Source organism: Neomonachus schauinslandi, chromosome 6 (genome assembly GCF_002201575.2).
Source record: "Neomonachus schauinslandi chromosome 6, ASM220157v2, whole genome shotgun sequence".
In the NCBI taxonomy this organism is placed as follows: domain Eukaryota; kingdom Metazoa; phylum Chordata; class Mammalia; order Carnivora; family Phocidae; genus Neomonachus; species Neomonachus schauinslandi.
The window spans coordinates 107,555,232-107,572,097 of NC_058408.1; the positions used below are offsets into that span (position 1 = coordinate 107,555,232).

General features: G+C 45.0%; 1 protein-coding gene across 2 annotated transcripts in view; it reads left to right on the forward strand.

The window, feature by feature from the left end:
• Positions 1–275: 275 nt before the first annotated feature.
• Positions 276–16,866, forward strand: part of SH2D4B (SH2 domain containing 4B) — an 84,306-nt gene continuing 67,715 nt past the window's right edge. For both annotated transcript variants that reach the window (XM_044916505.1, XM_021700107.1), the window contains exon 1: positions 276–473. In XM_044916505.1, the coding sequence (XP_044772440.1) occupies positions 276–473 (198 nt within the window). The remainder of the gene's footprint in view (positions 474–16,866) is intronic.

Sequence of the window (16,866 nt, forward strand, 5' to 3'; positions counted from 1 at the left end):
AGAAGGCCTAGATTGCTCCTGATGCCTGCCCCCCACCCCTTGCCGGGGCCCAGCTGCCTCTTCGCTTCTTGCTGCCTGGTCCCTGTTGCTGTCCCGGGCAGAGGAGATGCGTTTGTCCCTGGCTGGGTGCTGAGGCAGCATGACGATGCTACACAAAGGGACATCCCAAGTGACCCTGCAGTGAGGAGCCGGGGGTGAGGAGTAGCCCGGGGTGTCCCACCTGGCAGGGCTTCTTGGCTGGCTGCCCTTCTGGTGGGTGCACCCCAGCTGACATCATGCTGCAGCAGATCCTGCACGACATGTACATCGACCCCGAACTCCTCGCCGAGCTCAGTGATGTGCAGAAGCACATTCTTTTCTACAAAATGCGAGAGGAGCAGCTGAGGCGCTGGAGGGAGCGCGAGGCTTGGGAGGTCGTGGCCCAGGCGGAGGGCCTCAGGCCCCCGAAAGTCAAGCGAGGTATGTGGCTGGGAGTCAGCAAGGGGTCGGTCCCTCGCCTCCCAGGAGGTGGAAAAGTTATTGATGCCAGGCTGTCTTCTTTTTAAAAAAATTTTTAAAAAAATTTTATTTATTTACTTAACAGAGACACAGCAAGAGAGGGAACACAAGCAGGGGGAGTGGGAGAGGGAGAAGCGGGCTTCCCGCTGAACAGGGAGCCTGATGCGGGGCTCGATCCCAGGACCTTGAGATCATGACCTGAGCCGAAGGCAGACGCTTAACGACTGAGCCACCCAGGCATCCCCAGGCTGTCTTCTTTAAAAGGGGCTCAAGTGTGATGAGGGCTGGGGACTCGAAACCCTTGTTCTGGGAGGGTCTGGCCCCACTGGCCCGGCCTCTATGTTTTGATCAGGTCTGTGAGGCTCCAAGGCTGCAGAGGGGGCTCCTGATGGGGTGAGGGAATGGGGACTTGCTTGGCCTTGTGAGAAACCCAAGTTCTGGGAAGACTCCGTTGGGATCTCCGACTGGGCTCCGACACAGGTGATGATCCCTTGGTGAGGGAGAGGGTGTATTCTTGACCTTCGCCAGTGGTTCTAGGATGGAGGGCCAGCGTGTAAGGAGGACATGCAGTTCCTCCCTCCCTTGTGCGTGCCAGCACAGTGGTTCTCAGCTAGGGCCAGCACAGAGCACCCGGCCGCCGCTCTCAATCTGTGTGTGAGAGGAAGCCTGGGGCTGTGGCTGGCGCCTTGCCAGGCATCTGGAGCGAGGGTGTCAGGGAATGTCCTGCACAGAGAATGAGCAGCCCCGAATGGCAGTAGCAGGTGCAAAGAAGAAGCAGGGGCCCGGCCTGCGTTTCGCGTTTCAGGTGGTGTATATGCAGTCCTATGCCCGCGGGCTGGTGCGCCCGGGATGAAGATACACTGAAGTAGTCAGGACCTGGTGGAGGACTCTGGGTCCTGTGAGGGATGGTACTTTCTGTGGCTCCTGCACTTGACAGCATGCAGAGCCCATTCATCTTCTCTCTCATTCACTCCCCCCAACAACCCTCCTCTTGGCCTCCATACAGTTCAGCAGAGTGAAGTATAGACTTGATCTGTTTAAAGTTTCAATCCAGGACAAAGTCCTATGTCTGGACTGGGCGTGCAGGCCCCCTGGTGACCTAGCTCCTTTCCCCCTCCAGGCTCCCCGCTGGGCCGTCCTGGCCACACTCACACCCATCTGGACATGCTTGTTGTACCTAGCCTCTGTCTTAGCACGAGTGGTTCTTCCTATGGGGAACGTCCCCTTGCCTGCTCCCCCTGACAAACTCCCCCAGGACTAGTCCCTGCCCCCTGGAGTCTTCGGTGGGTGCTCCTGGTGCAGGGAGCCCCTCCCCGCCCCCACACTGTCTGTCATTTATCGTCTGCTTGCCTGGCTCTCCCAGGGGTCTCAAAGCCACTGGAGCATGAGACCATACTCCATCCTGTCTTCCATCCTTTGGTCTAGCACAGAGCTGGCACACGGTTAAATCTGTGTTTTGAACGAGACCCACAACAGGACCCCATGGGGGAGAGCTCCGACTTGGCTGGGCATGGCTGGTGTCCAGGCTGGGGCCTCCCTAGTTGGTGAAAATGACAGGCTGCCTTTCCAGCCCCGCCCGGCCTCAGCCCTGGGGCCTCACACCGTCTGTATGGTGGCTCTTCTGGGAGGAAGACAGATGCCCAAAATTTTAATGCCAAAAACATTTTTATGGCAATTTGTCACACACCAACATCTATATTTTCATGTGTAAATTATACATTAAACTCATTTGGGTTTCTGGTGCAGAAGACTGTTTTCCGGGTAATTAGTTTTCTGATTTATAAAGAATGGAAAAGAGGAAACACACTGAGGAATGTGTGCATTTCAGGTCAGGATCTCCTTCAAATCTCAGCTCTTGGCTTCAGCCCCGCCTGTGGAAGCATCTGGGTGGACCATGGGGAAGCCTTGGTTGGGGGGGGGGTGTCTGGCTTAGCAGAGCTTTTGCTGCAGGGTCTGGGATGCACCGTGTGCTGAGACCCTGTTTCAGACGAGAAGCCGTGGGCCACGAAGTGACTCAATCCACCTAAAGTCACCTAAATGCTAAGAAGTAGAGTCGGGAAGCACAGCTCGTGACTTTGACCTTAGATCTGGTGACTGATGTTTTTCTATTCATTAGCTTCTGAACTCAGACTTGAATTCCACAAATGATCTGTGCGTGCATTCGCTTGTTCATTTCTTCACTTATTCCTTCCCATGTGCAACATTGCTAAGTGCAGACTTTGGTGAACTGGACAGAGCTTTGGCCCTTGAGACTGTGGGTAGACAGATCACAGGGGCCACAGCCAACTGGAGTGCCAGCAGCAGCTGCATGGTGGCTCAGGGCAGGAGTAAGTGGGGACATGCTCTACTGGCTGGATCCTCTCTCTTCCTTGCCTTCGCCACCCCCATCCCATTCCCAGTATGTCCGGAAGGAAGCATCTGCTATGCTTTGCTGAGGTGTGTGCCAGCCCCTTGGGGTCCCTGAGCACAACTTACTCAGTCCTGGTGAGCCTGGAATCATGCTTTGCCTCCTCCTGCCCATTCCCCCAGTCCTGTCCTGTCCCCTAAGGCTTCTCTCCCACTGTCTCTTTTCTGGGGACATTTCCCAGCTCCTAGCAGATCTGACCTTGCTGTCCCGAGGGCCCCTGTAGGACGGGGCAGGGCAAGGTGTGCCTTGTCCGTGAGAACTTTCCTGCTATCCAGTCGTTCCTGGAGAGGGTAGCAGTGAACACTGGTGATACGGATCATTCTAGTTTATAGCAACTCGGGGGCTTTACGGATCCTTGAACAAAACCTTTGAGGTCCTTGCAGAAGTGAGCTGGGGTAAAGATGATGGTCATGGCTGGGCACACATCACTCCCCTGACCACGCGGGCATGTCTTTTGTTTTCACCTTATGCTTTGGTGAGCACCTTCTGCTGTTCTACCCTGCTGTGGAAGATACAGACCCTCAGCTGTGTTTTCCCATCTACCATCATGCTTGCTGTTTTGTCACATTTCTAAGATTCAATGTCTGACAGGAATTGGTGCTGTTATGTTGAGGCTCTAGGACTCCAGCTCGCACTCCCTCGGATCCGCTTGAGGTTCTCTGTCTCCCTCTGCCCCTCCCCCAGCTCGCGTGCTCTCTCTCTTTAAAAAAAAAAAAGGGTTGTGCAACCACCACCACCATCTAGTTCCAGAACATTTTCAGCCCAGAAAGGAAACTCATTTTACCCATTAAGCACTCACTCCCCACCCCCCCCCCCCCCCCCCCCCACCGCCCGCCTGCCTCCTCAGCCCTTGGCAACCAGGCGGGTCTGTGTTCTCTATGGATTTGCTACCTTTTTTTTTTTTTTAATGTAACTGTTTGCTTGTTTGTTGTCTGTCTCCTCCATTAGCCTGAAAGTGCTGCGAGGCCTGGAGCGGGGAGCATCGCTGGCTTCTGTGGCAGCATCTGGATGTCTGGATGCGGGGTGGGGGTGGGGGCGTGAGCGTGGGTGCGCAGCTTGCACACACGTGCTGTGTCACAGGAGCTGGACCGAAGGGGAAGGGACGAGTAGTAAAGAAACTTTGTAACATGCTGATTAGCTCCTTCATCTCCCTGCCTCAGTGGCTTCCATTGTATTCAGAGAAAATAGGATGCTATTGAGTGAATGGTTGTGCGCTCTGCAGCGTGACCCCTCCTCTAGACCTTGAAAATCTGCATCGAAAGTATCGAAGTCCCAATATAGTTGTGTTGGGGGATGGGTTATAGAAGCTGAACTACAATGTATAACAACATATAAGTCACAGCGATTCTGTCACCTTTTCACTCAGGCTTATACTTCATTTCAGCTTCCTTCCTCATTTTCGGATTTTTGACTTGGATGTGAGTTTGACCAATATAACATTTTTCCCCTTGCGTCTTTTTTTTTAAAATATTTTATTTATTTATTTGAAAGAGGGAGAGAGAGCATGAGCAGGGAGAGGGGAAAAAGGAGAGGGAGAAACAAGACTCCCCGCTGAACACAGAGCCTGATGCAGGCTCCATGCAGGGCTTGATCCCAGGACCCCGAGACCATGAGCCCCACCGAAGGCAGATGTTTAACCCACTGAGCCACCAGGCATCTCTCCCTTACATCTTCTTAGTATGTGTATATATACATATATATATATATATACACACACACACACATATATGTGTATATATATATATATATTTAAAGATTTTATTTATTTATTTGAGAGAGAGAGCATGAGCAGGGAGGGGAGAGAGAAGAAGACTCCTCTCTGAGCAGGGACCCCCGACCCGGGGCTCAATCCCAGGACCCCGGGATCATGACCTGAGCCGAAGGCAGACGCTTAACGACTGAGCCACCCAGGTGCCCCTTCTTAATGTATATTTGCCTCTACCTTTTTTTCTTCCATCTTTTTGGTGCCATATTAAAGAGCATATGCTGTTTTAAAACTTATTGTAGGGGGTGCCTGGCTGGTAAACTGGGGCTGAGTGTGGGTCTGAGGGGTCAGTTAGGGTAGCAGATGAGCAGTGGGGGAGCAACCGGCTTCCTACTGGGAACCCGGAAGTCAGGCAAGAAGAACATCATGAGAAGTGTACCTGTGGTGACACAGGGCTGTCTACCTGAGCCCAGAGAGGTGTCCTAGGACCCATGACTTGGAGATAGGCACCTGCAGCTCTTGGGGTATATTTGGGGACAGGCAGACCATGTTCATTCTTCTAGATTCTCACACCGGAAGGGATACTCTATTAGCTCATTTTCTGAGGTGCTCACGGTGGGAAATAACAGTCACCGACCAATTCTTCACCCTTTGGTTGGGTCGATGCTATTTTCAAAATGCCTCTAGCATGGTGGAATGGAACCAGGTCTCCTGATTTTCATCTTGGTTCCGTTTTGACCTTTGAAAGTCACCTGTGCGATGGGAATAACCACCCTTTCTCAACAGTCGTTGGGAGGATTCATAAAGCTTCTTCAGCAAGTGGGAAAATCTCCTGCTGCGTGAGGGGCGTTGAAGAGCCAAGTCCTATGCCTCTCCTTCCTCTCCTCCCTCTTCCCCCCGACTCTGGGGTCAGATCGTCTGGGGCCTGGCTCAGCCTCTTCCTGAGAGCTCCACCACTAGACCTGGGGTGGCTGGGGGGCCAGCTGCCTCCTGGCCTGGCCAACCTCTGTTTTTCTGGAGCCTCAGCCATAAGGGGGTGGAGTCTTGCCTGTGTCTGTCAAATCACTCCTTGTGTGGCTTATTTTTTAGGATAAATTGGGAGGACATTCAGTTATTTCACTAAAAGGCTATCCTGATAAACACCTTTCCTATGGATTGGGCAAAGGTGTGACACAGGGAATGCAGGACTAGTCGAGGGGGAATTGCTGTGATCTGCTGACTGTTGGAGGCACGGCACTGTGTGCCTGAGACCACCCTGTTTGTGACTGTGCGGCTGGGTGTGGGGTCTAGTCCCGGGCAAGGCAGTGGAATAAAGGTGAGGGGCCTCTGAGAGCCGTGTGTGCGTGTACGTGTGTGTGGTATGCATTTTGCTGGTACTTTGGGGCATAGAGATGGGGGCTGGGGCCAGACCCCCCGTCCCACCCGCCTGGACTGTGAGACCCAACGTGGGCCTTCCACCAGTAGATGCTCTACCCAGCTTTGCGGACTTGACTTTGGGGCCCTACTTTCTGGTTTGCTAGCGTCATGTTCTGCCCCCATGTGGCAGACAGCAGGGTGGGCCGGCTGCGCTGGCCGGGGAGCTCCTGGGGTGATGTCACTCTGCTTCCTCGCAGCTCCCTTCCTTCATCGGCAATGGGGGCAGGATTTTGGAGTGGTTGTGAGGATGCAGCGGCCACTGTGTCAAGTTCCGAACCAATGCTGCATGCACAGCCCTGGCTGTGGGGGCCTCTGGTTCCTTTGCAGCCCGCCACCTTGGCCCCTTTTCCTTCCCGCCTTCCCCAAGCCCAGCGCTACGGTGCCTCAGTCATGAGGCAGCCCCGCCTGGCCAAGGGCGCCGGGGTCCTTGGCTCCCCATGTCCGGTGCCAGCACTTTTGAAAGTGAAAAGTCCAACGTCACTAGGAAAGCACAACAGGGCAAATTATAACAGGAAGATAGGCAAATGTCAAAGATGTTTGAGAGTAGTCATGTTGATGATGATCCAGGGAAAGAGATACTCTCTCCTACACAGCTGACGGGGACATCGCAAGAGGGGCAGAGTGCTTGTCTTTTTCCGGTATTCCTGCAGCTTCCCGAAGAGCCTGGGCCCACTGGGATTGGGCAGGTAGCGAAGGCCAGTGCCTGGAGGCACACAAGCCGGCCAGGGGTCGGTGGCCCAGCCGAGAACTTGACTTTCCGGGTAGTACCCTGTCCTCTCCTCACCGCTGCCAAAGCTCAAGGACTTTGGGCTGATGAGTTTTGCTCAGCTCTGGATGGAGGGAAGCCCTCCTCATCGCTGTTGCAAGGGGGATGCCTGGTGAGCTGTGCTCAGGTTTAATTTCTGCCCCCTTGCCACAGGGGTGACCATGACTGCCACTCCCTGCTTCTCCCCTCTCCACCTCCCTGCTTGCCATTCCAGGTTGCAGGTCAGCAGGGGGCAGTTTCTGAGAAAGGCCACCCGCTGGTTATCTCCTGACTCCCTGTAACCCGATCCCAGGTCTCAGCTCCAGCTCAGGGTGTGTTGAAGTAACAGGTTGCAGATGGCTGCCTGTCCCTCAGCTCATCTCTCCGAGAGGCTGGCATTACTGCTTTCCAGGGTTTTCTCACGTAAAAATTAGCAACGCTTCTTGGGGTTTTCCCATTTGGAACCAGATTTTGCATTTGACTTCCGGGTCTAAATTCTTTGGGGGGGGAGCATTTTCGCACTGATTTCTCCCATGTTCTTGCAAAATTACATGATTACTTCAAGGGCATTTATTTTATTTTATTTATGTTTAAAGATTTATTTATTTTGGGGGGGGAGGGGCAGAAGAAGAGGGAGAGAGAATCTCAAGCAGACTCCCTGCTGAGTCCGGAGCCCTCCGTGGGGCTCGACCTCACAACCCTGAGATCACGACCTGCACCGAAACCAAGAGTCAGATGCTTAGCCCACTGAGCCACCCAGGCGCCCCTGGGGTCATTTTTTTTTATCCTGTCATTTAACTGACTTGTTCATTTTCTGGCCACCACAGTTGGGTTCTCACAGTCAGACTCTGTGAGATGCTAAAGATTTAGGAAGTCGGTCCGTGTCCTGGTACATGTGTACCCCTTCATTTTACAGATTAAGTTATTTTGTGCCTCAGATGTTGTTCCAGATAAACATACTGGGCTAACACCAGTGACACTGACTGGCACATTGATTGGGCTGTGCCTGAACTGAGGGGAGGTGAGGTCAAAGGTGGGGTGTTGCAGATTTCCCAGTGATAATGACACCCAGGTCCCAACACACATGGGGCATTATGGTCTTGGTGGCAGATTTCAGATTTGTCCCTTATTTTCCCAGGAGAGGGCAAGCCTTCTGAGAAGATGTGGCATGGAGCTTGGGGAGCCAGGTGAGGAGCCATTTTACATTCACAAGGTTAAAATGAGTATTGGGGGAGGGTGGTTTAGTGTGAGCTAACCCCAAGTCTGTCGCTGACCCACAGCAAGGACAGTTCTGAATACAGCATAAAACAGCCTGGCCTTATTGACCGTGTGCCTTACGGCCACACCGTGCCAAGCTTCACACTGTTTGCCCCAGTGGTGGCTTATGCAGTGAGTGGTCAGAGGGCCTGGGTTCAAGTTTTGGCTCTGACCACTCCCTAGCTGTAGGTGTCTTCCACGTGTTAATTTGACCTTAGCAAATTGCTCAAGCCTTCCTGAGCCTCAGTTTCTTTTTACGTACATTGGGGATGATGGCAATAGGTAGGTCCTATCCCAGATCTGTGGGCAAGATTGAACGAGATGCTCCCAGTCGAGCCTGTATGTTTAAGTATCTGATAAACCTGAGCAAGAGCATATTTCTCACCTAGAGGAGTTCTTTTCTGTTTGTTTTCCCCAGAAGATTAAAGTTCACAACTTAGAACAAAAAGCACTTACATTAAGAGAACACACCAGCCGTTGGGGCAGCCACTTCCCTGCAGGATTGTTGAAGCACCATTTCATCAGAAGTGGCCCTCCCCTTAGGAGATAGCTATCTGTCTGTCTGTCTATATTTTAAGGAATTGGCTCACATGATCATGGGGGCTGGCAAGTCTGTAATCTGTAGGGCACACCCACAGACTGGAAACTCAGGCGGGATTTCTGTTCCAGTCTTGAGGCAGAATTCCTTCTTCTTGGGGAGACTCTTAAGTCTTTTAACTGATTGGGTGAGGCCCACCCACATTATGGAGAGTAATGCGCTTTACTGAAGTCTACCAACTGTAAATGATAATCGCATCTACAAAACATCTTCACAGCAACATCTAGACTAGTATTTGACCAAATAATTGGGCACATGGCCTAGTCATATTGACATATAAAATTGGCCATCACAGTTCATAACTGATCCTACTCACAGGTAGTAAGCACCTACTGTGTGCATCTACTGGGAGAGGTGCTAGAAGTCCTCTATCTGGCTGGGGTGGCCAGACACGTCCTTTGGTAAGGACGTGTGGGGTAAAGGAGGATTCTTCCAAGCTACCTCCCAGAATCCAAGAACGGCAAGTATAATCTGGAATCAGAGAGTTGCAGCCAGAGATGTTTTTCTCCTGGTTTTCTGTTGGTGTTTCTCTCGGCACACTTGCTCCTTCAGGCCAGCTCCCAGTGCTATTCATCTGCAGACACAGCCCTTCTAATACTGCCCCAGATCTGAATCTAGGTGGCCTTCTGTTTTCAAGATCCATTATCACCCCACCCTTTTTGTCCCTCCGTTTAGATTCCATTCAGTGGGTGTCTGATTGGCCCAGCTCTGGTTCACCTCTCTGAGCAAAGGAGCTGGGGTCATGGAGAAGGTAAGGCTGCTGATTTTCAGAGTTATGAGCTATGGAAGGCAGAGCTAGAAGGGGAGTTGGATGTGATGGGTAAACTGGTAATATATCTACTTAGGGTAAACCTTCTTCTCTTGGTCAACCCAGCCTTTATCCTGTTTAAAAGTGAAATTTCTGCATCTTGGGAATCTCCTCAGTTCCAGGCAAACTGGGACTCTTGGTCATCCTATCTTTGGCACACCCTTTCTGTTTGGAGAGAAATTGTAAGATGAAGGGGGATGATATTACCTTTCCCACTCATTGACAGGTAGAACATGGACATATACATGAGGTAAAGTAAGGGTCTAGATTCTATTTGCTGGAGAAAAAAATCCTTTCTCCATTGAATTACTGTGGCACTCGTGTTGAAAAGCATTTAACCATATATGTGTGGGTCTATTTCTGGACTCTGTTCTATTTCACTGAATGCATATACCTACCCTTACACAAATACCACACTGCCTGTAGCTTCATAGTAAATCTTAAAACTATTGCTTTGTAGTAAATCTTGAAGCTGAATTGTCTGAGGCACACTTTGTTCTTTTTCAACATTGTTTTGGCTAATCTAGGACTTCTGCTTCTCCACATAGAATCAGCTTGTCAATTTCTATAAAAAGCTTGCTAGGAATTTGAGATTGCATTGAACCTATAGACCAATTTGGGGTGAGTTGACATATTGATACAGTTGAGTTTTCCAATCCATGAAAAAGGTATGATGTTCCATATATTTAGGTCTTCTATTTCTCTCAGCAATGTTTTATGGATTAGAGAACACCTTTTCTTAAATTTATCTCTATTTCATGTTTTTTGATGCTATTGTAAATGGTTTTTTAAATTTTAATTTTTAGCTGTTTGCTGATAAAATATAGAAATATAATTTATTTTTGTGTTTTGGTTACCTTGTTTTCTGCGACTTTGCTAAAATCACCTATTAGTTCAAATAGTCTTTTTTGTAGATTCTTTAAGATTTTATACATGGTGATCATACAATATGCAAACACAGACCATTTTATTTCTTCCTTTCCAATACGTGTACATTGTAAATTTCTTTTTCTTGCCTATTGCACTGGTTAGGATCTTCAGTACAATGTTGAATAAATGTGGTGAGAGCAGACAACCTTGTCTTGTTCCCAATTTTAGGGGTGAAATCTCAATCTTTGGTCATTAACCATAATGCTAACTAAAGATTTTTCCTAGATGTATTTTATCAGGGTGAGGAACTTCTCCATTATTACTGTTTTGCTGAGAATTTTTATTAGGAATGGACATTGGATATTTCAAAAGATTTTTTTGCATCTGTTGAGTTGATTATAGTTGTTTCTTTTTTAGTCTGATCATATGACAGATTACTTTGATTGATTTTTGAATGTTGAATCAACCTTGAATTCCTGGGATAAACCCTGTATGGTAATGATACATTATTCTTTTTATATATTTCTGAATTCAGTTTGCTAATACTTTATTAAAAGTTTTTAAAATCTGTGTTTGTGAGGGCGCCTGGGTGGCTCAGTCGGTTGGGCGACTGCCTTTGGCTCAGGTCATGATCCTGGAGTCCCGGGATCGAGTCCCGCATCGGGCTCCCTGCTTGGCGGGGAGTCTGCTTCTCCCTCTGACCCTCCCCCCTCTCATGTGCTCTCTCTCTCTCTCTCATTCTCTCTCTCAAATAAATAAATAAAATCTTAAAAAAAAAATCTGTGTTTGTGAGGGATATTGGTCTATAGTTTTCTTGAAATGTCTTTAGTTTAATATTAAGATAATATTGACCTCATAAAAATGAGTTGGAAAATACTCTCTTCTCTTCATTTTCTGGAACAGTTTGTGTAGAATTGGTTTTATTTCTTCCTTAAATATCTGGTAGAATTCACCAGTAATGTCTCCTGGGCCCACGCTTTTGTTGTGGGCAGATTTTAAAGTACGAATTCAAATTCTTTAATGGACACAAAGCTATGCAGGTTGTGTATTTCTTCTTGAGTGAACTTTGGTATGTCTTTCAAAGAATTTGTTTATTTAATCTAAATTACCAGATTATTGGCATTAAGTTCTTTGTAAATTCCTGTGTCTGTGGGATCTGCAGCGATGGCCCCTCTTTCTGCCTGATATTGGTAAGTTGTGTCTTTTCTTGCTATTTTGATCAGTCTGGTGAAAAAATTTATTAATTTTACTAGTGGTTTCAAAGAACCAATTTTTATTTCACTGATTTTTTCTGTTTTCTGTTTTCTTGACTTCTATAATCTCTACTATTTCTTTTTTTATTTTTGGATTTAATTTGTTCTTTATTTTCTAGTTTCGTAATGTGGAAGCTTAGACCACTGATTTGAGATGCTTCTCTTTTAAAAAAAATATAAGCGTTCTACATTTCTCTTCTAGCCCACTGCTTTAGTAACATCCCATGGGTTTTACATGTTGTATTTTCATCTTTCTTCAATTAAAAAAATTTCTAATTCACCTTGTGAGTTCTTCTTTTATCCATGAGTTGTTTAGAATTGTATTGTTTTATTTCTGAATACCTGAAGGGATTTTTTTCCAGACATCTTTCTGTCATTGATTTCTAGATTGATTCCACTGTTGTCAGTGTTATACCATAGATGATTTCAAACATTTTAAATTTGTTTTTTTTTAATGGCTGAGAATATGATTTATCTTTGGTGAACGTTCTGTGTGCACTTGAAAAAGAAAGGGTTCTGCTGCAGTGTGAAGTGTTCTATAAATGTCAATTAGGTTAAGTTGGTTGACAGTGTTGTTTAACAACCTCTTATACCCTAACTGATTTTTTCCTCTACTTATAAATTACCAGGAGCAATTTTTTTCTTAAAAAATTTTATTGAGATAGAATTCATCCCCCATGTAAGTCACTTATATAAAGTGTACAGTTAAATAATTTTTAGTAAATTCACCAAAATGTGCAACCATCACCACAGTCAATTTTAGAATATTTTCATCACCTCAAGAAAAGCCCATACACTTTAACTGTCACTCCTCTAGATCCCCTTTTCCCTTCCCCAGTCCTTAGCAACCACTAGTCTACTTTATGTCTCTATAATTTCTCTATTCTGGACTTTGATATGGAAGGAATCTTGTAAATATGTGGACTTCTGTGACTGGCTTCTTGCACTTAGCATAATGTTTTCAAGGTCCATCCATACTGTTGTGTTCCTTTTTATGGCTAAATGATATTCCATGTACAGATGTACATTTTTTTATCTGTTCATCTCATAATGGACATTAGGGTTGTTTTCACCTTTTTGCTCTTATGAATAATGCTTCTATAAACCTTGAACGTACATGTTTTCGTGTGCACATATGTCTTCATTTCTCCTGGGTGTGTACCTAGGAGTGGAATTGCTGGCTCATTTGGTAACCTTATGTGTAAACACTTGAGGAACTACCAGACTGTTTTCCAAAATAGTTGCACCATTTTACCTTCTCACCAGCAGTATGAGAATTCCAGTTTCTCCACATCCTCCCCAACCTTTGCTATTATCTATGGTTTTGATTAAAACCATCCTGGTGGGTGCAAAGTGTTAGATCATTGTGATTTTGATTTTCATTTCTTTGATGAGTAATGATGTTGAGCATTTTTTCTTGTGCTTATTGACCATGTGTATATCTTCTTTGGAGAAACATCTATTTAGATCCTTTGCCCATTTTTTGACTGGGTTGTCTTTTACTATTGAGTTGTAAGGGTTTTTATATACTCTAGGTACATGTACCTTATCAGATGTATGATTTGCAAATATTTTCTCCCAGTCTTTGGGTTGCCCTTCTTTCTTTCTTTCTTTCTTTCTTTCTTTCTTTCTTTCTTTCTTTCTTTCTTTCTTTCCTTTCTTTCTTTCTTTCGAGAGAGTGCTTGCGCATGTGTGTGCAAGCGTGGGTTGGGGGGGCAGAGGAGCAGAGGGGGAGGGAGGGGGAGGGGAAAAGAATCTCCAGCAGATTCCACAGAGCCTAACTCGGGCACGATTTCACAACCCTGAGATCATGGCCTGAGCCAAAACCAAGAGCCAGACGCTTAACTGACTGAGTCACCCAGGTGCTCTGCCTTTTTACCTTCTTGATGGTGTCCTTTGAAATACAAATGTCTTAAATTTCAGTAAAGTCTGCGTATATATATGTATATTTGTTGTTTGTGCTTTTGGTGTCATAGCTAAGAAATCATTGTCTAACTTAAGGTGATGAAGATTTGTGCCTATATCTGTATCTCTTTTCAAATTTATTGACACAGAATAGCACATGATATTCTCTTGTAATCACTCCTTGTTTTATGTTATCTTTATAATTCCTAATGCTATTTTTTGTCTTATTTCTTTTTTATTTAATTAGGCATGCTAGGTGATTTCTCATTTTATTACATTTTTCAAATAACAAATGTTTGGACTTATATTTCACTAATTTCACTAATATTAGCTTTTTTCTTTCATTTCACTAATATTAGCTTTTTTCTTCATTAATTCTTTTCCCTTACTTTCTTTTATCTTATTTTATTTAAAAAATGTTTTAGGTTGAAAACTTACTTTATTCGTGTTACATCTCTCTTTTTTTTAAGGTTTATTTATTTATTTTAGAGGGATAGAGAGAGCATGTGCACACAAGTGCAGCGGGGAGGGGCAGAAGGAGAGGGAAAGAGAGTCCCAAGCACATTCTGAGCTAAGCCTGGAGCCTGATGCGGGGCTAGATCTCATGAACCTGAGATCATGACCTGAGCCGGAACCAAGAGTTGGCCGCTTAACTGACTGAGCCATCCAGATGCCCCTCATTTTACATCTTTAAAAAATAAAGCTTTAAAAATTTCTTATTAAAAAATATTTGAACATATAGGCAAAATAGAAAATAATATAATAAATACTCATAGACCCATAATATCTTTTTTTTAAAGTTCCAGTATAGTTAACATACAGGGTTATATTAGTTTCAGATGTACAATATAGTGATTCAACGCTTCCATACAATACCCTGTGCTCATCGGGAGAAGGGCACTCCTTAATCCCCATCCCCTATTTCACCCATCCCCCCGCCCACCTCCCTTCTGGTAACCATCAGTTTGTTCTGTATAGTTAAAAGTCTGTTTCTTGGTTTGTCTCTCTTTCCTTTTTTTTCTTCCTTTGCTCATTTTTTTTATTTCTTAAATTCCACATATGAGTGAAATCATACAGTATTTGTCTTTCTGTGACTGACTTATTTTGCTTAGCATTATATTGTCTAGCTCTGTCTATGCTGTTGCAAATGGCAAGATTTTGTTCTTTTTTTTAATGGTTAAATAGCGGGGCGCCTGGGTGGCTCCGATGGTTAAGCATCTGCTTTTGGCTCAGGTCATGATCTGGTCCTGGGACTGAGCTCCATGTCGGTCTCCCAGCTCAGTGGGGACTCTGCTTCTCCCTCTCCCTCTGCCTCTCCCCTCTGCTCCTGCTCTCTCTTTCTCTCTCAAATGAATAAATACAATCTTTAAAAAAAATTAAAAAGAGTAATGGTTGAATAACCTTCCTCCTCCCCACCTCTCTTCTTCATCCATTCATCTATTGATGGGCACATGGCTGTTTCCGTAATTTGGCTATTATAAATAATGCTGCTATAAACATAGGGATGCATGTATCCCTTTGAATTAGTGTTCTTGTTTTCTTTGGGTAAATACCTAGGAGTGCGATTAGTGGATCATAGGGTAGTTCTATTTTTAACTTTTTGAGGATTCTCCATATAGTTTTGCACAGTGGCTGCACCAGTTTGCATTCCCACCAAAAAGGCATTGAGGGCTCCTATTTCTCCACATCCTCTGCAACACTTGTTGGTTCTTGTGTTTGGACCCATAATGTCTTTATTAAATGTTGACATTAGTGCCGTCTTGGTTTTTATTTAAATACTTCATATAGAGTAGAGACCTACATTAATGCCTTCCTAAAATTTTACTCCCCATCTCTCTGCCAATATGCAACCCTTATTAAATTCAATGCATATCATACTTATATCCTTGCCATACTGTGATATATATTTTGTAGGCACTATGTTACTTAATCATTATATGAATGACATTATACTATATGCAACCTGAATTTAATTTTGTGGTTCTGCATTTTTAAAAGGCATATATTTATATTGTTCAAATATATTTTTTCTTGCTATAGAGTATTACATTATAAAAACATATCATGATTTATTTGTCTGTTTTTCTTTATTGGGTATTTATGTTGTTTCTAATTTTTCAAATTTTGAACAGTGTTAAATTTGAATAATATTTTCTCATTCAGTTTTCTCCAAGCACATGTGAAAGAGATTCTGTAAGTTATGTACCTAAAGTGTCATTCCTTAGTAATGATGTATAGCATTTTCAACGTAACTGAATATTACCAAAGATCTTCAAAGTGGTTGTATCAGCACCTTGTACCATCAGCAATTTTTGTAACAACTATTGTTGCTCCATATCCTTTCCAACACTTGTCTCATCAGACTTTTTACAAGATTCTTTCCAATCTTGTAGGAGTGAAATAACTGTTCGTTCTTGTTTTTATATGCTTGTGTTTAATTAGTGATAAAGTTAAGTCTCTTTAATATGTTAGTTTACTGTTTATGTTTCCTCTCTCGTGAAACGTTTGTTCATATCAATAACCTGACAGCAATGTGTTTGGATTGGAAAATCCAATCACCAGGGACTTTCCTAGGTAGGGTTTGTTTTCCACCCAAGGAAAAAAAATCTAGAAATAGGCAGACCTGACTTGGGTAATTGGTCCTGTGATGTCATTAATGTTGCTGGTTCTTCTTTCATGACCTTAGATGGTGGCTTAGTATTTTGGATCTTCAGGTGGCTCTTGTGCTTTTTAGCATCACATGAGGAATAGGGGAAGAAAGACTGGGTGTTATTTGTGTCAGGACAGCAAACGTTTCTCACAGCACTCTCACTACCTTCTACTTATAATAATTGGCCAGAACTTTGTCACATGGCCGCCCTTCCCTGGAAGGGAGACAGAAAATGAGAATTTTAATCAAACCTATTGCTGTTTTGATTAAACTCTGCATACTAAAAGCAAGGAAGCAATGGAAGGAGGGTTGAGGGGTAACTGGTAGGTAACTGAAGGCATTTGGGACAATATCTGTTGCCCTTTCTTCTGTGGGGTTGTTTATCATTTTCTTATTAGTTTATAAGTATTCTTTGTATATTCCAGATAAATATTATTATTTTTAAGATTTTATTTATTTATTTATTTATTTATTTATTTGAGAGAGTGAGAGCATGAGGGAGCACAGGTAGGGGGAGGGGCAGAGGGTGAGAAAGAATCTCAAGCAGACTCACCACTGAGCCCAGAGCTGAAACTAAGATTCAGACACTTAACTGAACCACCCAGGTGCCCCTATTCCAGATAGTTTTTTTTTTTCCAGTCAAGATTCTGTGAAAAAAATTAAGCCTCTATATTTTAGCAGTGATTCTTGAAGTGTGGTCCCTGGATTCCTGGAGGTGTGAGACTCTCCACGTCAACAAGATTAAAACTGTTCT